This window comes from Tachypleus tridentatus, chromosome 3 (assembly GCF_004210375.1).
Source record: "Tachypleus tridentatus isolate NWPU-2018 chromosome 3, ASM421037v1, whole genome shotgun sequence".
Lineage (NCBI taxonomy): Eukaryota > Metazoa > Arthropoda > Merostomata > Xiphosura > Limulidae > Tachypleus > Tachypleus tridentatus.
Window position 1 is genome coordinate 110,649,305 of NC_134827.1, and position 23,151 is coordinate 110,672,455.

Genomic DNA, 23,151 nt, shown 5'->3' on the forward strand with positions numbered 1-23,151 from the left:
AGACTAGGGTACGAGTTGTGATAAAAAACAATAAATCTCGAATCAATGACTCCTGTTACAGAGAAGGCAAATCTTCGATGCTGTTGTTACATCTATCTCATTCCATATCCGGAACGGACAAATTAAGTAGCTGTTACATAAAAACGATTTGGTAAACAATAACAATTTATTTCATTGAGTAAGGAACAACTGTTTGGGTTTATATTGGGTTGAGGAATAATTCGTGAGCGTTTTTTCAAGTTAACAAAATATATTCATAAATGAAACGCTTTTGCAAAATGTTTCATGTCATTTGGTAGATAATTTTTTGCTCTAATAGATGGTGTGTTTGATTTTCATATGTCTTTAATTTTTGCTTTCATTTTCAGCTTATTAAATGGAATCTCAAGTGGACAAAATCAAGCATTTTCGACACCATCTGCTTTTCGCATTTAATTTCTTGCAATTTCGTTTACAACAATGCATACTATATACCTAGGTATTATATGAAATAAAGTATCATAATAAATGTTTTGGGTGTAATGTGTTCATGCATTGAAGTATTGTATAGTCTTGCATGTAATGCTTGAATGAATTTATTTAAAAACGCTCACGAATTATTCCTCAACCTAATATTTAACAGATAAAGAGCTGACGCTCTTTTACAAGACGCATGATTAACCAAACACAACTCACAATATAGGAGCCAGAACGACCGACAAACTGATAAAACTAGCTAACACTCACCACTAAGTTAGACATCAGTTGCTTATTGATATCCAAACTTACTCTGTATTTGCTGAGTAGGTAAACAATAGCTTTTTATCTTCCGTCATTTGTAGCCGCCACAAACCAGACTTCAAGTTGGCGAATCCAGAATGGGTCTTGAAGAGTTCATACCAGTCCCCTAGGAACTATTTGGTGAAACAGAACAAAGAACCATTTCAGGATTATCCTGGAAGTTATAATAATAATAATAACAACGTTTCCAATTGGTAACCAGAATTTTGTTGGTCTTGTAAGTTTAAGATTATTTTAAAGGTTTGATTTAAAGGTTTTGATTCGTATTTTATATACAGTCTTTACTAGAAATTTAAACAACAACTTACTCTTTGCTAGAAACCAAAACATAAACCTAACGTTTAAAAAAAATCAAAACGAAAATATACAGGCTATTAAGCAAGACATTAAAATCAGTATTCGGATACATATCCATATATTACTTTGTTTCGAATGTTCTCTCAAAGCTATTCAAAGACTGTCTGCACTAACCATCCCTAGAGGGAAGGCAGCTAGTAGACAACACCCACCGCCAACTCTTGAGCTACCCTAACTTAAACTCACCAAGGTACATAAAATGGGAAGTGTCATTTTATGGAAACGAGAGGCGAACCATGGACTCTCAGATTCATAGCCTGGTATGTTAATTTCTAGGCCCCGCTAAGACCTCCTTTCTATAATAACATATCTTAGTTTTTACTACAGAGCGCAAGGTCATATTCTTTATAAGACACACATTTTGTTCGTTAAGAAAGATTTTAACTCCAAAACCCAACGTTTTTAAAATACATTTTAATATTTTATCTCGAATTTAAGTTCAACTGTTCTGAAAATATTTACGGAAGGGGTTCTTTCGTCGTTAAATAAAACGAACTGTATTTAATATTTTGGAATATTGAGTTTTTGTAAAACCCTGTGCTATTGATAGATGAAGAACAGACAGAAAATGTTTTCACCTTGAGATTTATAAGACCCTACAACAAAACTTAAGGTTTCTTAATCTATTTTTCTGAAAGGTTTCAAATAAATGTTTTTACTTTTTCTATCTCAAATTCCTTGAAACCAATTGTTTGAGGACCAGTGCAGTTAGCTTCTGTAAGAGACAAAGGACCTGAAATAAAGAAGTATGTTCTATTATCACATGAAATTGATTTACTAAAGGCACGTGAATATGTAACGTTCACAAGACAATGAATTAGTAAGTTACGATGACCACTGAATAGTAGGTTCTACAAAAATAAAACAGGCTGTTTTCGACTAAACCAACAACAACAAGTACTGGAAACGTAGTATCAGTGACGTAAAATGTGACTTGAACAATAAACAAGAATTCTGTCTAAATATTATTTCATTCTATAAATTCTAAATAAAAACAAACAATAAGACTCATTAGACCATTGTTTTAACTTCAGTAATTTCTCAGTATTATTCATACATATTGCTTTTAGATAGAGATTACTCTATGACGGCTGATGATGTAGATATAGAGTTTACTGTATGACGGCTAATGATGTAGAGATACAGTTTATTGTATGACAGCTGATGATTTAGTGAGAGACATTACTGTATAATGGCTGACAATTTAGAGATAGAGTTAACTCTATGACGGATGATGATGTAGAGATAGAGAATGTGGTAATGGTATGACATCCTACATATCTAGAGTCTAGTTAGATACCTCAGTCACATATGTCATGATCTAACTAGAGAGAACGTGGTAATGGTATGACATCCTACATATCTAGAGCCTAGTTAGATACCTCAGTCAAATATGTCATGATCTAACTAGAGAGAACGTGGTAATGGTATGACATCCTACATATCTAGAGCCTAGTTAAATACCTCAGTCACATATGTCATGATCTAACTAGAGAGAACGTGGTAATGGTATGACATCCTACATATCTAGAGCCTAGTTAGATACCTCAGTCACATATGTCATGATCTAACTAGAGAGAACGTGGTAATGGTATGACATCCTACATATCTAGAGCCTAGTTAGATACCTCAGCCACATATGTCATGATCTAACTAGAGAGAACGTGGTAATGGTATGACATCCTACATATATAGAGCCTAGTTAGATACCTCAGTCACATATGTCATGATCTAACTAGAGAGAACGTGGTAATGGTATAACATCCTACATATCTAGAGCCTAGTTAGATACCTCAGTCATATATGTCATGATCTAACTAGAGAGAACGTGGTAATGGTATGACATCCTACATATCTAGAGCCTAGTTAGATACCTCAGTCACATATGTCATGATCTAACTAGAGAGAACGTGGTAATGGTATAACATCCTACATATCTAGAGCCTAGTTAGATACCTCAGTCACATATGTCATGATCTAACTAGAGAGAACGTGGTAATGGTATGACATCCTACATATCTAGAGCCTAGTTAGATACCTCAGTCACATATGTCATGATCTAACTAGAGAGAACGTGGTAATGGTATGACATCCTACATATCTAGAGCCTAGTTAGATACCTCAGTCACATATGTCATGATCTAACTAGAGAGAACGTGGTAATGGTATGACATCCTACATATATAGAGCCTAGTTAGATACCTCAGTCACATATGTCATGATCTAACTAGAGAGAACGTGGTAATGGTATAACATCCTACATATCTAGAGCCTAGTTAGATACCTCAGTCACATATGTCATGATCTAACTAAAGAGAACGTGGTAATGGTATAACATCCTACATATCTAGAGCCTAGTTAGATACCTCAGTCACATATGTCATGATCTAACTAAAGAGAACGTGGTAATGGTATAACATCCTACATATCTAGAGTCTAGTTAGATACCTCAGTCACATATGTCATGATCTAACTAGAGAGAACGTGGTAATGGTATAACATCCTACATATCTAGAGCCTAGTTAGATACCTCAGCCACATATGTCATGATCTAACTAGAGAGAACGTGGTAATGGTATGACATCCTACATATCTAGAGCCTAGTTAGATACCTCAGTCACATATGTCATGATCTAACTAGAGAGAACGTGGTAATGGTATGACATCCTACATATCTAGAGCCTAGTTAGATACCTCAGTCACATATGTCATGATCTAACTAGAGAGAACGTGGTAATGGTATGACATCTTACATATCTAGAGCCTAGTTAGATACCTCAGTCACATATGTCATGATCTAACTAGAGAGAACGTGGTAATGGTATGACATCTTACATATCTAGAGCCTAGTTAGATACCTCAGTCACATATGTCATGATCTAACTAGAGAGAACGTGGTAATGGTATAACATCCTACATATCTAGAGCCTAGTTAGATACCTCAGTCACATATGTCATGATCTAAGTAGAGAGAACGTGGTAATGGTATGACATCCTACATATATAGAGCCTAGTTAGATACCTCAGTCACATATGTCATGATCTAACTAGAGAGAACGTGGTAATGGTATGACATCCTACATATATAGAGCCTAGTTAGATACCTCAGTCACATATGTCATGATCTAACTAGAGAGAACGTTGTAATGGTATAACATCCTACATATCTAGAGCCTAGTTAGATACCTCAGTCACATATGTCATGATCTAACTAAAGAGAACGTGGTAATGGTATAACATCCTACATATCTAGAGCCTAGTTAGATACCTCAGTCACATATGTCATGATCTAACTAAAGAGAACGTGGTAATGGTATAACATCCTACATATCTAGAGCCTAGTTAGATACCTCAGTCACATATGTCATGATCTAACTAGAGAGAACGTGGTAATGGTATGACACCCTACATATCTAGAGCCTAGTTTGATACCTCAGTCACATATGTCATGATCTAACTAGAGAGAACGTGGTAATGGTATAACATCCTACATATCTAGAGCCTAGTTAGATACGTCAGTCACATAGCAAGAAGAGTGATATACGTCTTGAGGATATAAAAATACCAGTAAATACTTTAGTCAGCTGTATATATTGACACCCTTGGAAGCCGAGATAAGGAGACATTTTAACGATAAAGTGTCGCGCCAGTAAATAACTGTCGGTATCTTAAGTCATGAAAGTATAATAAATAGTAACTCTGAGATTAACAAAAATAAACATCTTATAGAGAGAGACAGACTACAACACCCGGTAAAATGGTACATTTTGTGATAATTACGGCTGATGTTTAAAACTCACCGATAACTCGTCCAATTTTCGAACTTTCCGGACAAATTTGTTCGTGAAACAACAAAAACAAAAAAGTCTACACAGAAAAACGTCATACTGTGGCCCGACAGGCAGCACCATGTCACGTGCATCTTGTGAGGATGTGCAGTTTTTGAATGAAAATCAACAACTCTTAAGCTACTCTAGAGGAATAGTGGGATTAATCGTGCATAATAACGCCCCTACGGTTGAAAGAATGCGCATGTTCGACGATGGGATTCGAACCCACGACCCTTAAAATCTGCGAGTCCAGAGACTTAATAACCAAACTCTCTCAGATTAGAAATTAAAACTGTTATCCAACGAGCTCAGTTTGTGACACATAATAATGACACACAGCTTAAATCAACATGTCGTAACGTCACAGTACAAACAGTTAAAGCTACACTGACCTGCTAAAAACTGCAAAAAAACACGTTAAAAAGGGGTCGTATTTTTCGTGACATTATGCTAGAGAAGTATGGATAGAGTAGTATGGATAGAGAGCAAATAGACTATTGTGTAGCTTCAGAATAAGAACAGATACAGAACATACTGTAAACACGAGGTCCTTACTTGTTCACACCATCTCGAGTATATTCTTCGTAGCTTCATAATAAGAACAGATACAGAACATACTGTAAACACGAGGTCCTTACTTGTTCACACCATCTCGAGTATTTTCGTCGTAGCTTCAGAATAAGAACAGATACAGAACATACTGTAAACACGAGGTCCTTACTTGTTCACACCATCTCGAGTATTTTCGTCGTAGCTTCATAATAAGAACAGATACAGAACATACTGTAAACACGAGGTCCTTACTTGTTCACACCATCTCGAGTATTTTCGTCGTAGCTTCAGAATAAGAACAGATACAGAACATACTGTAAACACAAGGTCCTCACTTGTTCACACCATCTCGAGTATTTTCGTCGTAGCTTCATAATAAGAACAGATACAGAACATACTGTAAACACGAGGTCCTTACTTGTTCACACCATCTCGAGTATTTTCGTCGTAATTTTATTTCTTGTGTCGTGGTTTCATATGTTTCGTGTTTTCGTCTCGAATTCGTTTGTTATTTCGTGGTTTCACATGTGTTATATTTTCGTCTTGAATTAGGATTTTCATTTCCGGTTTCTTGTAATTTTCTTAACTAAACCTAAATGAACACGAAAGTTGCTTCGAACCAATTTTATTTGTAGAACTAGAATAAAACCTTTCGTTAATCATAAAGTGGGTGAAAGTTTGTATCTGTGTTTCAAATGTATAATAAAGTAAACTTAGATTAAATAAATCAAACCTATAGCTACATCTTATTAAACCAAACATTTAAAGGAATTGACGTATTAGTTCCTGCGAGGAATCCAATCCGGGACGTTCATAAGCTCGTGTGTAGCAACTAACTTATCACTGTTGCTATTGCCAAACCTATCCAGTTAAGTAAATATCGTAGGCGACATATCAACCGCAGGTGACGAATTCATTCAGAAAGTAAATAACTTTGTTGTGGGTGGATTCCTTACCTTCAATATTTTATTGGAAACATACTCAATACAGAATATCGTGAATACATGTCGTATAAATACGCTTTACGTTCACACCCACTTAATAAAAACTAGTTAAGTTGGTGTTTAGAAGACGTTTTAGATTCCAGGTATATTTACGAATAGCAACACTTGATTCATATCAAAGTTTCGGTTAACTTCCATTTTCCTAAATAAACTAAATAATAAATTACTGCACCATTATGAGGTGATGGAACTGCGCACAATTTGTCCTAACCACTATCGTTACTGATACTGGCTCAGCGGTTTCCGAACTAGAAACCGGGTTTCGACATTCGTGGTGGGAAGAGCACACATAGCCCTTTGTGTAGCTTTGTGCTGAATTACAAACAACTGTGTAATTGATACTCATATATATCGATATAATAGTATATCCATATACTACTCCTATATCCAGATATTACAGTGACCCCTATATCCAGATATTACAGTTCCTACAGTGACTCCTATACTCAGATATAACAAATCTTACAATGACTCCTATACTCAGATATAACAGCTCCTACAATGACTCCTATACTCAGATATAACAACTCTTACAATACTCCTATACTCAGATATAACAGCTCCTACAATGACTCCTATATTCAGATATAACAGCTCCTACAATGGTTCCTATACTCAGATATAACAACTCTTACAATGACTCCTATATTCAGATATAACAGCTCCTACAAAGACTCCTATATTCAGATATAACAACTCCTACAATGGCTCCTATACTCAGATATAACACCTCCTACAATGACTCCTATATTCAGATATAACAACTCTTACAATGGTTCCTATACTCAGATATAACAACTCTTACAATGACTCCTATATTCAGATATAACAGCTCCTACAATGACTCCTATACTCAGATATAACAACTCCTACAATGACTCTTATACTCAGATATAACAACCCTTACAATATCTCCTATATTCAGATATAACAGCTCCTACAATGACTCCTATACTCAGAAATAAAAACTCCTACAATGATTCCTATACTCAGATATAATAACTCTTACAATGACTCCTATACTCAGATAAAATACCTCTTACAATGACTCCTATATTCAGATATAACAGCCCTTCAATGACTCCTATACTCAGATATAATACCTCTTACAATGACTCCTATATTCAGATATAACAGCCCTTCAATAACTCCTATACTCAGATATAACAGCTCCTACAATGACTCCTATACTCAGATATAACAACTCCTACAATGACTCCTATATTCAGATATAACAGCTCCTACAAAGACTCCTATATTCAGATATAACAACTCCTACAATGGCTCCTATACTCAGATATAACAGCTCCTACAATGACTCCTATATTCAGATATAACAACTCCTACAATGGTTCCTATACTCAGATATAACAACCCTTACAATATCTCCTATATTCAGATATAACAGCTCCTACAATGACTCCTATACTCAGATATAACAACTCCTACAATGACTCCTACACTCAGATATAACAACCCTTACAATATCTCCTATATTCAGATATTACAGCTCCTACAATGACTCCTATACTCAGATATAAAAAACTCCTACAATGATTCCTATACTAGATATAATAACTCTTACAATGACTCCTATACTCAGATATAATACCTCTTACAATGACTCCTATATTCAGATATAACAGCCCTTTAATGACTCCTATACTCAGATATAATACCTCTTACAATGACTCCTATATTCAGATATAACAGCCCTTCAATAACTCCTATACTCAGATATAACAGCTCCTACAATGACTCCTATATTCAGATATAACAGCTCCTACAATGACTCCTATACTCAGATATAACAACCCCTTACAATATCTCCTATATTCAGATATTACAGCTCCTACAATGACTCCTATATTCAGATATAACAGCCCTTCAATGACTCCTATACTCAGATATAACAGCTCCTACAATGACTCCTATATTCAGGTATAACAGCTCCTACAATGACTCCTATACTCAGATATAAAACTCCTACAATGATTCCTATACTCAGATATAATAACTCTTGCAATGACTGCTGTACTCAGATATAACAACTCTTGCAACGACTGCTATACTCAGATATAACAACTCTTGCAACGACTGCTATACTCAGATATAACAACTCTTACAATGACTCCTATACTCAGATATTACAGCTCCTACAATGACTCCTATATTCAGATATAACAGCCCTTCAATGACTCCTATACTCAGATATAACAGCTCCTACAATGACTCCTATACTCAGATATAAAAACTCCTACAATGATTCCTATACTCAGATATAATAACTCTTACAATGACTCCTATACTCAGATATAATACCTCTTACAATGACTCCTATATTCAGATATAACAGCCCTTTAATGACTCCTATACTCAGATATAATACCTCTTACAATGACTCCTATATTCAGATATAACAGCCCTTCAATAACTCCTATACTCAGATATAACAGCTCCTACAATGACTCCTATATTCAGATATAACAACTCTTGCAACGACTGCTATACTCAGATATAACAACTCTTACAATGACTCCTATACTCAGATATTACAGCTCCTACAATGACTCCTATATTCAGATATAACAGCCCTTCAATGACTCCTATACTCAGATATAACAGCTCCTACAATGACTCCTATACTCAGATATAATAACTCTTGCAATGACTGCTGTACTCAGATATAACAACTCTTGTAATGACTGCTATACTCAGATATATTAACTCTTGCAATGACTGCTGTACTCAGATATAACAACTCTTACAATGACTCCTATACTTAGATATAACAACTCTTACAATATTCCTATATTCAGATATAACAGCTCCTTCAATGACTCCTATACTCAGATATAACAGCTCCTAAATGACTCCTATATTCAGATATAACCACTCCTACAATGACTCCTATATTCAGATATATAAACTCTTACAATGACTCCTATATTCAGATATAACAGCTCCTACAATGACTCCTATATTCAGATATAACAGCCCTTCAATGACTCCTATACTCAGATATAACAGCTCCTACAATGACTCCTATATTCAGATATAACAGCTCCTACAATGACTCCTATATTCAGATATAACAGCCCTTCAATGACTCCTATACTCAGATATAACAGCTCCTACAATGATTCCTATATTCAGATATAACAGCTCCTACAATGACTCCTATACTCAGATATAAAAACTCCTACAATGATTCCTATACTCAGATATAATAACTCTTACAATGACTCCTATACTCAGATATAATACCTCTTACAATGACTCCTATATTCAGATATAACAGCTCCTACAATGACTCCTATATTCAGATATAACAACTCCTACAATGGCTCCTATACTCAGATATAACAACTCTTACAATGACTCCTATACTCAAATATAAAAACTCCTACAATGATTACTATACTCAGATATAACAACTCTTGCAATGACTCCTATACTCAGATATAATACCTCTTACAATGACTCCTATATTCAGATATAACAGCCCTTTAATGACTCCTATACTCAGATATAATACCTCTTACAATGACTCCTATATTCAGATATAACAGCCCTTCAATAACTCCTATATTCAGATATAACAACTCCTACAATGGCTCCTATACTCAGATATAACAACTCTTACAATGACTCCTATATTCAGATATAACAACTCCTACAATGGTTCCTATACTCAGATATAACAACCCTTACAATATCTCCTATATTCAGATATAACAGCTCCTACAATGACTCCTATACTCAGATATAACAACTCCTACAATGACTCCTGCACTCAGATATAACAACCCTTACAATATCTCCTATATTCAGATATTACAGCTCCTACAATGACTCCTATACTCAGATATAAAACTCCTACAATGATTCTATACTAGATATAATAACTCTTACAATGACTCCTATACTCAGATATAATACCTCTTACAATGACTCCTATATTCAGATATAACAGCCCTTTAATGACTCCTATACTCAGATATAATACCTCTTACAATGACTCCTATATTCAGATATAACAGCCCTTCAATAACTCCTATACTCAGATATAACAGCTCCTACAATGACTCCTATATTCAGATATAACAGCTCCTACAATGACTCTATACTCAGATATAACAACCCTTACAATATCTCCTATATTCAGATATTACAGCTCCTACAATGACTCCTATATTCAGATATAACAGCCCTTCAATGACTCCTATACTCAGATATAACAGCTCCTACAATGACTCCTATATTCAGGTATAACAGCTCCTACAATGACTCCTATACTCAGATATAAAAACTCCTACAATGATTCCTATACTCAGATATAATAACTCTTGCAATGACTGCTGTACTCAGATATAACAACTCTTGCAACGACTGCTATACTCAGATATAACAACTCTTACAATGACTCCTATACTCAGATATTACAGCTCCTACAATGACTCCTATATTCAGATATAACAGCCCTTCAATGACTCCTATACTCAGATATAACAGCTCCTACAATGACTCCTATACTCAGATATAAAAACTCCTACAATGATTCCTATACTCAGATATAATAACTCTTACAATGACTCCTATACTCAGATATAATACCTCTTACAATGACTCCTATATTCAGATATAACAGCCCTTTAATGACTCCTATACTCAGATATAATACCTCTTACAATGACTCCTATATTCAGATATAACAGCCCTTCAATAACTCCTATACTCAGATATAACAGCTCCTACAATGACTCCTATATTCAGATATAACAACTCTTGCAACGACTGCTATACTCAGATATAACAACTCTTACAATGACTCCTATACTCAGATATTACAGCTCCTACAATGACTCCTATATTCAGATATAACAGCCCTTCAATGACTCCTATACTCAGATATAACAGCTCCTACAATGACTCCTATACTCAGATATAATAACTCTTGCAATGACTGCTGTACTCAGATATAACAACTCTTGTAATGACTGCTATACTCGGATATATTAACTCTGCAATGACTGCTGTACTCAGATATAACAACTCTTACAATGACTCCTATACTTAGATATAACAACTCTTACAATATTCCTATATTCAGATATAACAGCTCCTTCAATGACTCCTATACTCAGATATAACAGCTCCTAAATGACTCCTATATTCAGATATAGCCACTCCTACAATGACTCCTATATTCAGATATATAAACTCTTACAATGACTCCTATATTCAGATATAACAGCTCCTACAATGACTCCTATATTCAGATATAACAGCCCTTCAATGACTCCTATACTCAGATATAACAGCTCCTACAATGACTCCTATATTCAGATATAACAGCTCCTACAATGACTCCTATATTCAGATATAACAGCCCTTCAATGACTCCTATACTCAGGATATAACAGCTCCTACAATGATTCCTATATTCAGATATAACAGCTCCTACAATGACTCCTATGCTCAGATATAAAACTCCTACAATGATTCCTATACTCAGATATAATAACTCTTACAATGACTCCTATACTCAGATATAATACCTCTTACAATGACTCCTATATTCAGATATAACAGCTCCTACAATGACTCCTATATTCAGATATAACAACTCCTACAATGGCTCCTATACTCAGATATAACAACTCTTACAATGACTCCTATACTCAAATATAAAAACTCCTACAATGATTACTATACTCAGATATAACAACTCTTGCAATGACTCCTATACTCAGATATAATACCTCTTACAATGACTCCTATATTCAGATATAACAGCCCTTTAATGACTCCTATACTCAGATATAATACCTCTTACAATGACTCCTATATTCAGATATAACAGCCCTTCAATAACTCCAATATTCAGATATAACAACTCCTACAATGGCTCCTATACTCAGATATAACAACTCTTGCAATGACTCCTATACTCAGATATAATACCTCTTACAATGACTCCTATATTCAGATATAACAGCCCTTTAATGACTCCTATACTCAGATATAATACCTCTTACAATGACTCCTATATTCAGATATAACAGCCCTTCAATAACTCCTATATTCAGATATAACAACTCCTACAATGGCTCCTATACTCAGATATAACAACTCTTACAATGACTCCTATATTCAGATATAACAACTCCTACAATGGTTCCTATACTCAGATATAACAACCCTTACAATATCTCCTATATTCAGATATAACAGCTCCTACAATGACTCCTATACTCAGATATAACAACTCCTACAATGACTCCTACACTCAGATATAACAACCCTTACAATATCTCCTATATTCAGATATTACAGCTCCTACAATGACTCCTATACTCAGATATAAAAACTCCTACAATGATTCCTATACTAGATATAATAACTCTTACAATGACTCCTATACTCAGATATAATACCTCTTACAATGACTCCTATATTCAGATATAACAGCCTTTAATGACTCCTATACTCAGATATAATACCTCTTACAATGACTCCTATATTCAGATATAACAGCCCTTCAATAACTCCTATACTCAGATATAACAGCTCCTACAATGACTCCTATATTCAGATATAACAGCTCCTACAATGACTCCTATACTCAGATATAACAACCCTTACAATATCTCCTATATTCAGATATTACAGCTCCTACAATGACTCCTATATTCAGATATAACAGCCCTTCAATGACTCCTATACTCAGATATAACAGCTCCTACAATGACTCCTATATTCAGGTATAACAGCTCCTACAATGACTCCTATACTCAGATATAAAACTCCTACAATGATTCCTATACTCAGATATAATAACTCTTGCAATGACTGCTGTACTCAGATATAACAACTCTTGCAACGACTGCTATACTCAGATATAACAACTCTTACAATGACTCCTATACTCAGATATTACAGCTCCTACAATGACTCCTATATTCAGATATAACAGCCCTTCAATGACTCCTATACTCAGATATAACAGCTCCTACAATGACTCCTATACTCAGATATAAAAACTCCTACAATGATTCCTATACTCAGATATAATAACTCTTACAATGACTCCTATACTCAGATATAATACCTCTTACAATGACTCCTATATTCAGATATAACAGCCCTTTAATGACTCCTATACTCAGATATAATACCTCTTACAATGACTCCTATATTCAGATATAACAGCCCTTCAATAACTCCTATACTCAGATATAACAGCTCCTACAATGACTCCTATATTCAGATATAACAACTCTTGCAACGACTGCTATACTCAGATATAACAACTCTTACAATGACTCCTATACTCAGATATTACAGCTCCTACAATGACTCCTATATTCAGATATAACAGCCCTTCAATGACTCCTATACTCAGATATAACAGCTCCTACAATGACTCCTATACTCAGATATAATAACTCTTGCAATGACTGCTGTACTCAGATATAACAACTCTTGTAATGACTGCTATACTCAGATATATTAACTCTTGCAATGACTGCTGTACTCAGATATAACAACTCTTACAATGACTCCTATACTTAGATATAACAACTCTTACAATATTCCTATATTCAGATATAACAGCTCCTTCAATGACTCCTATACTCAGATATAACAGCTCCTAAATGACTCCTATATTCAGATATAGCCACTCCTACAATGACTCCTATATTCAGATATATAAACTCTTACAATGACTCCTATATTCAGATATAACAGCTCCTACAATGACTCCTATATTCAGATATAACAGCCCTTCAATGACTCCTATACTCAGATATAACAGCTCCTACAATGACTCCTATATTCAGATATAACAGCTCCTACAATGACTCCTATATTCAGATATAACAGCCCTTCAATGACTCCTATACTCAGATATAACAGCTCCTACAATGATTCCTATATTCAGATATAACAGCTCCTACAATGACTCCTATACTCAGATATAAAACTCCTACAATGATTCCTATACTCAGATATAATAACTCTTACAATGACTCTATACTCAGATATAATACCTCTTACAATGACTCCTATATTCAGATATAACAGCTCCTACAATGACTCCTATATTCAGATATAACAACTCCTACAATGGCTCCTATACTCAGATATAACAACTCTTACAATGACTCCTATACTCAAATATAAAAACTCCTACAATGATTACTATACTCAGATATAACAACTCTTGCAATGACTCCTATACTCAGATATAATACCTCTTACAATGACTCCTATATTCAGATATAACAGCCCTTTAATGACTCCTATACTCAGATATAATACCTCTTACAATGACTCCTATATTCAGATATAACAGCCCTTCAATAACTCCTATATTCAGATATAACAACTCCTACAATGGCTCCTATACTCAGATATAACAACTCTTACAATGACTCCTATACTCAGATATAAAAACTCCTACAATGATTCCTATACTCAGATATATCAACTCTTACAATGAATTCTATACTCAGATATAACAACTCCTACAATGACTCCTATATTCAGATATAACAGCTCCTACAATGACTCCTATACTCAGATATAACACCTGAATTCTCATTACCAACCAGGAGAAACGCAGCCAGTCAATCGTACCAACCGTTACAGGGTCTCTGTCTGTCTGTCTCTTTAAACGTAATATTAGGTTTGATTACTACTTTTATAAAGTGTCCAGAGCTGGGACAACCCAGCGTCGCGTCTGAAACCTTGGACTCCTCAATACGCAGCTAAAATGCTAACAGCTATACCTCTCCAGGTGCCTTTTAAACGATGGATAGTATTTTGTCGTGCAAGATAATAATTGATATTAGTATGATTGATGGTTTGAAGATGGCACTATGGTAAGACTCTGAATCTCTGAACAGTTAAGCTAGCTTCGAGTCTGTTAACTAGAATCAAATTATTCCTTGTACTTTAGGTTTCATGGATTGATGGCCAATGCCTTAGATTGGATTTGATGCGTTAGATAGGCCGTCTTCACTCTGGTCAGGAGCTCAAACTTAGGGACAGCGGTAAATAACCTTAGTACCTTTTACCATATTATTTCCGTCTGTATGGGTCAGTGTTTGACCATTTTGTCCGCAGTCTGGGAGAGTCAGATGTTGCCTACACTTATTCTTTCCGTTGTTATGGTTTCTGGTTTCACTGACAAGTGCTACATGATCACTTTACGAGATCAGGGCTCAAACACTAAATTAACAGGTGAATCTGTCTTTAGGACCGAGTTCATGAATTTTAAATTTTTACTGTTTCTTTGCCGCTTCTTTTCATTTGTTTGTGAAAGCACAAACAGTTCATAGACGATTGATAACTTTCCAGTAGATCAGTTTATCAGACGCATTTTTCACATAAATACCTTTTCGATATGTTCATCTAAGTAATACTGTTACAGATGGAATTTTAATACGTTCGATAACATTGCGTATTGTGTCTTGACTACAGACAAGACAAACCAAGTAATTATAATTGTTTTGCTGATTTAAAAGATTTTGACGTTCACTGAAGAAAATGACATTAGTGTTCTATTGTAATAACCATTACTGGTTTAGTCTTCTATTGTAATTACTATTACTGGTTTAGTTGTTTCTTTGATTTTTGAATTTCGCGCAAAGCTACTCGTGTATTATATGCACCATAGGTTCATAATATTAGAGTGATAGACTTAGTAGAAGGTATCAGCTAACAACAACACCAAATCTTTATCTTACCCCTTACAAAAGGGCAACTCAGTTCGAGGAGAGGGCTCAAACCGGGGAACCTTAGACTCTGTTATTATTGTTTGTTTGTTTTTTTAATTTCGCGCAAAGGTACACAAGGGCTATCTGCGCTAGTCATCCATACTTTAGCAGTGTAAGGCTAGAGGGAAGGCAGCTAGTCATCACCACCCACCGCCAACTCTTGGGCTACTTTTTTACCAACGAATAATGCGATGGACTGTAACATTATAACGCCCCCCACGGCTGAAAGGGCGAGCATATTTGGTGCGAAGGAGAATCGAACCTGCGACCCTCAGATCACGAGTGCTCTAGCCATCTGGCTATACTGGGCCTGTTTAATGTTGAAGAAACATTTCTGGCTTAAACAAAGCTGCCCACCAGAGAATAACAACAATCACAGCCATTTTTCTGTTTTTAAGGCTATTATTTAGGTTCTAATTTGATTCATAGTACATAAAACTCCCGTAAGAGGTTATTTTTCTGTTTCACTTTAATACAAAAAAAAAATTCGTATCGTCTTGTAGGCGCGAAATTTTTCTAGATAATTAAAAAAGTTAAAATGTATTTCTTAAAAATTTGTCAAATGAAAAACAAACAAAACACTTAAGTACTAACAAACCATCCTGCCAAATCCCAACTCTTATGAACATTTTTTTTTTCAGTCTGTCTGCAATTTTTGTCTTCTGGTTTAAAGTCTTGTATTTTTTTCGGCTAACTAAAGTGTAAAAAATGAATCTCAAGCACTTTTTACGTAATTATACACACGCACGTTTTAAACAACGCTAAACCATTACTTGAGGGAAAAAATATATTTTCGCGTGCAATATATAGAACAGACGTTTTTATATTAGGCTTAACTGAAAATGTTATGGTAGAAAAATATACCAGTAATGACCTTTGTTTATTGTATATGTCTAGCTATCGATGGGCCGGGTGTAGCCTAGAGATTGGAAAGCTAGTAGGACCCACATAATATAAATATTAAGACAGTTTTTGTCTTTCTGATCTATTAACTTCTACAAAATATATAAAGACAGTTTTACGATTTTTCGATCTAATGAGTCCTACAAAAAAACAAATGTAAATATTTAAACAGCTCTATGTCCTTAAAACCATGACACTTTTCCATAATATTCATTTCTTAGCCTTACACTTAGTTAAAAACGTAAGCCATGACATAAGTAACAAAATGCTTTTCTCGAAAACTGCTGTGTTTTTACCCTACAAGTTACGGCATATTTTATCTGTTTCTTGCTGAACTGAAAACATAAGTCATGATGAATTATATAACTCACCGTTTATAACGCTTTCATCTTTCAGAATAAATTCAGCAAGAAGAACGTGGGTCGTATAAAATAGGGTTAAAACTTCGAGAAAATTCCTCAAAGATGTCATTTTTCTGTAGCTGTAACGGAGAATGCACCCCTGGTCTAACAAGTGGTCCCCTTTCGTCGGCTTGTGAAATGTCCCGCCCGTTTTCACTCAGTGATAGCTGTGATAAAGATTACGTGATATCTCGTGCAAGCCGAAAGTGTAACTGTTTATTTGAATCTGCTGTCCAGTCATTGTGAAACATATTCGATAGTACAAATTCTTATGTGTTTTACCTCTATTTTCATGACTCAGTTCCTGTTGCCACAAGAGTGGGGGTCAAATTGTGCTATTTGATCAGGAAGAAGTAGCCCAAGACTTAAAATTGATTAGTTGACTTTTTATATTAGTGATGTCGAGAAAACCCACTTGTAGAGAAATATATATGTGAAAACGGCTCGTTTGGGTTGAGAAAATATTTTACGTAGAGGAGCAAACAACGTTTCGACCTTCTTTGTGAACCTGACGATGATCGAACGAGCCGTTTTCACATATATATTAGACTTTTTATATTGTCTATCACTTGAAAGTTAGAGGTCGCTGTGTGCAGATAACTCTTGTGTGACGTTGCTCGAAATTTTGAAAGAAACAAAGAAAACGATTTTATACTCGACACAAATTAATTATTGAAATTTCAACAATTTTCTAATAACTACTATTAGAAGAGTTACTAAAAATATTTACAATAACAGTTAATAGTAAATAGGCTTAATAACAACTAATAATAAATAGTCTTAATAACAATTAATAATAAATAGTCTTAATAACAATTAATAGTAAATAGTCTTAATAACAATTAATAGTAAATAGGCTTAATAACAATTAATAGTAAATAGGCTTAATAACAATTAATAGTAAATAGTCTTAATAACAATTAATAGTAAATAGTCTTAATAACAATTAATAGTAAATAGTCTTAATTACGAGTACCAAGTGAACTACATAAAGCTTGTACGACCACCCTACTTTAGGTCATTAGTTAAGAAGCTACAATGTTGGCAACTCTTTCGGCCGTTACGCTAAAAACGCCTGACGGAATTACTAATATGGGTTAAAACTACATGAAAGAGGAAAACACTCTGAACACGTATTTGGTTCACTTGAGTACAATGTAGGAAGTTACTTCATAAGAAACAAATATATATTTGGTGCACTGGAGTACAAAGTGTGAAATTACTTTGTGAAAAACGAATATATATTTGGTGCACTGGAGTGCAATGTAGGAAGTTACTTCCTGACAAACGAATATATATTTGGTGCACTGTAGTGTAATGTAGGAAGTTATTTCCTGACAAACGAATATATATTTGGTGCACTGTAGTACAAAGTGCGAAATTACTTTGTGAAAAACGAATATATATATGGTGCACTGGAGTACAATGTAGGTAATTATTTCCAGAAAATGAATATATATTTGATGCACTGGAGTACAGTGTTATGACGTTAATAAACCTGAATTGTTGACAGTGCGAGAGTTCTGTTTTGAATTACGACAACACAGAGATAACATATATCTAGTTTTATCTTCGTTTTTAGAATGGAACAGTATGCAAGTTGAAATACAACTTTTTATTATATGTTTATTACTGATCTCAACTGTTATTAATCAATCCAGAGATAAAAATGTACTCTTAAGACGGCAGAGATAAGAACAAATGTGTCACAAAGAATCAGTTACATAATTTTATCACAAGCTTTCCAAGACGACTTTCAATATAACTTTTGTCTATTTTGATAATCAAATACATTGTTTAAAAAAACTGTGAAATCTCAACACATTTTAAAATATTTAAATGGTTACAACTTTCAAATGTTATTTTTAGAACAATCGTACAGAACGACATTTATTTTTGAACTTCTTTTACAGCTACAAGATTTTTAATGCGCCCCCTATGGATGATTTCTTTTCAGCGAATATAAAGAGTTAACGATATTCAAACCACTTGTCTCACGAAGAACGGTAGTCAAAATTAGTTTATTACTGATTATTTATATCAGTTAAATAGCTGAATATAAATACAATATTATTGAGAAAAATGTGCAGTTTGCATGACTTTCATTGAAAAGTTTGGGTTTTTTCGGTAAATGTGCAGTTTGCATGACTTTCATTAAAACGTTTGGGTTTTTTCGGTAAATGTGCAGTTTGCATGACTTTCATTGAAAAGTTTGGGATTTTCGGTAAATGTGCAGTTTGCATGACTTTCATTAAAAAGTTTAGGTTTTTCGGTAAATGTGCAGTTTGCATGACTTTCATTAAAAAGTTTGGGTTTTTTCGGTAAATGTGCAGTTTGCATGACTTTCATTAAAAAGTTTAGGTTTTTCGGTAAATGTGCAGTTTGCATGACTTTCATTGAAAAGTTTGGGATTTTCGGTTTCTGATGCTTCACCGATTTTTGACGTCCTGAACGTTGCTTTTGCAGTTTATTTTCATTCCAACAGATGTCGCGTAAGTATATAACCAGAACTAAGCTTTAATCGACAAAATTCGAAGAATTACTTAAATTTGTCATCATGAACAACCACTTTGTCTTCAACGTGATGACAAGAAACCCATTTGAAGACGCAAGAAGGTCGAAACGTTGTTCTCTGCCTTGTTAGTAAAAATGTTAATATTCATACCAACCGTTCTTTGATATCTTCAATGGCCAGCAATATGACCAAATAGATGGCGAGACAGTGGGGTCACTTTTAGGGCCGATTGTTGCTAACAGTTGTTCTTCGTCTCTAGAACAGAGCCTGGTTAGATACCTGTTACACTGAATAGAAGCCAGCTTTATACAGAAGGAATATTGGTGGTACGTTTTTAGTGTTTAGTAGCTCTACGTACATCAACCAGGTTTTTTTTTTTTTTAATTATTATTTAAATTAAAAAATTTTAACACTAATTTTACTTTTGAAACCCTAAATCGATAAATTGACTTTTATGATATTTAAGTCAACAGATGAGGTAACCACAACTTCTGTTTATCGTAAAAAAACATATGGAGGCTTAAATACTCGTTTCAATAGTTTTATTTCAACTTCCTTTAAACGTAGCGTTTAATCCCTGCCGCACCAAACATCCTCGCCCTCCCAACCGTGGGAGCGTTATAATGTGACGGTCAATCCCACTATTTGTTGGTAAAAGAGTAGCCCAAGAGTTGGCGGTGAGTGGTGATGACTAGCTGCCTTCCATCTAGTCTTAAACTGCTAAATTAGTTACGGCTAATGCAGATAGGCCTCAGTAGCTTTGCGCGAAATTAAAAAATAACACAAAAAACTTTAAACGTAGCCCAATACCCAGTCTTCTTGATATAAAACGTAACATTTATTCTAACTACCTCTCTCTTCACACCAAAATGATCTAACAGAACATTCTAATGAACAACGGCTGTCTCTTGCATTTTGTTCAAGCCCAACACGTAAGTTTAACTCCCCAAATAAACCATACACAAATACCCATTGAGATTGACCGTTCCTTAGATAAGAAAAGTTTCCCACTGAAGTCACAAACTTTAAGAATAATTAAAACATTTTATCCACAAGTTCAATTACAAACGATATTTAAATATATTTTCAAAATATAAGATCTATTCCGATCTACAGACCTATTACTTACCGTTATGTGTTCCAACATCGTGTATACATACACATACACCAATTACAACTGCAAGCATGTGATAGCATGAAATTGTTTTGTTTTTGAATTTCGCGCAAAGCTACTCGAGGGCTATCTGCGCTAGTCGTCCCTAATTTAAAAGTGTAAGACTAAAGGGAAGGCAGCTAGTCATCACCACCCACCGCCAACTCTTGGGCTACTCTTTTACCAAAGACCGTCACATTTTAACGCCCCCATGGCTGAAAGGGCATGTTTTGTGCGACCGGGATTCGAATCCGCGACCCTCGGATTACGAGTTGATCGCCTTAACACGCTCGGCCATGCCAGGCCCGACAGCACGAAATAGAACTGGTAACGCCTATCAAATCTACCAGAGTACACCATCCTCATACGTGGTGAAAACACCAACCACCCTGTCTTGATTACGAATTGCAAAGTTATCTCACCTGGATCTTCCAATATTAAACAATTAATTAAATAAAGTTCGTCTATTACAAATGAACTCCAACTTTAAATAATAACACAACTTCACTGTGATTAAGTCTGTTCTGAATATTTGTATAATTATTGCATTCTTTATTTATTTTAAATCATTTAATACTTTTATTGTGTATTTTAATGATTTTGTCAAATGATTAAACTTTATAAATATTTGTACCTAATAATCTACACTCGTGATGACGAGAAATTCACTTGAAGTAAAAATGTATTCTCAAGACAGCTGGTATGGGTGTTAAAACTTTAATTAAAATATAGTACAGGACAACGTTTTGACCTTCTTCAGGTTAACCTGAAGTTAAAACACGTAATTTTCTTAATAAAAGCATAAATGTTATTTTTATCAGTTAATTTTCTATGACACTGTAATGTTCTCATGGTGTGTTGTCCTTCTGATGAAAAAACACACCTTTAAACAAAGTATATATAGTCGTATTGTAGCAACAACAGAAGAAAACCCAACCCATAGATATTTATCTGTAAAGTATTGATCTCGTTTCGTATCGATTATCTTTAATTAAGTTACTGCCAGTTAATAATATTATTTTATTGTGTATGTCTTGTTTCATATGAAATCTCTACACCTTACTGACGTAGCTAAGTTTCTACTGACTATGTTAATAAATTCGAGATTATACAACCCATCCTTTTCTTATCAATACCCCCTTCTTACAGTGCAGCAGTCACTCGAAAACAATAAAGCACTGCTGACCTAGGTACGCCAATTCAAGTTTCCTATTATTCAACCCTCACACTGTCTCTGGTGCCTAGAACTTCCCTTCCAAAAGAACAGTTTTCTTCCAACAAGAAAAAAACGAAACTGACCTAAGAACGTGACGTCATTAGCTTCTCTCAATGTCTAAACAATGCTGTCAGTTAAACAATCGTGTATGTGCTGTTAACAATATTGTTAGTTAAATAATTGTTTGTTGTTTAATTGTCGTTGCGTCTAAACAATGATGCCCATTATGTTTTGGTGAAATGTTAAAAAATCTCGAGTTATATAGAATGACGTATTTAGCTACGTCTTCATCCTGAGGGTAGTTAACAAGGGTGATAATAAGGAACTCTAGGCACTGAAAAGCCCAAAGTCTAAAATATTATTACGCAGAAATGAGTGAGGCATAACCGATTTATCTATTACTTCATGCCCCCTGCTAGTACAGCATTATGTCTTCATAAGAACACACACACATTATTACTTCATAAAGCTGTCGTACTAAAGTAGAATGTTTCACAGCCCCATCTATATTTCACAATAAATATGTATTTTTCTAAGTACATCATATAACTTAAAATTTACGTTTTAAATCCCGAAAAAAGCACCCAAAACAGTAGGCCTAAGGTTTATTATAAACATCGCATCACAGAGTTTAAACTTAAAAATTAATTTC

General features: G+C 34.6%; 1 protein-coding gene across 7 annotated transcripts in view; it reads right to left on the reverse strand.

The window, feature by feature from the left end:
- Positions 1-18,083, reverse strand: part of LOC143247747 (uncharacterized) — an 83,884-nt gene extending 65,801 nt beyond the window's left edge. For 2 of the 7 annotated variants that reach the window (XM_076496174.1, XM_076496173.1), the window contains exons 1-3: positions 17,586-18,082; positions 1,797-1,870; positions 769-893 (exon numbers count right to left, since the gene is read on the reverse strand). In XM_076496174.1, the coding sequence (XP_076352289.1) occupies positions 769-893; positions 1,797-1,870; positions 17,586-17,685 (299 nt within the window). In that variant the 5' untranslated portion in view covers positions 17,686-18,082. Of the gene's footprint in view, positions 1-768; positions 894-1,796; positions 1,871-17,585 lie in introns of all 7 variants that reach the window. The other 5 variants (XM_076496177.1, XM_076496178.1, XM_076496172.1 and 2 more) reach the window with 4 other exon arrangements.
- Positions 18,084-23,151: the final 5,068 nt, after the last annotated feature.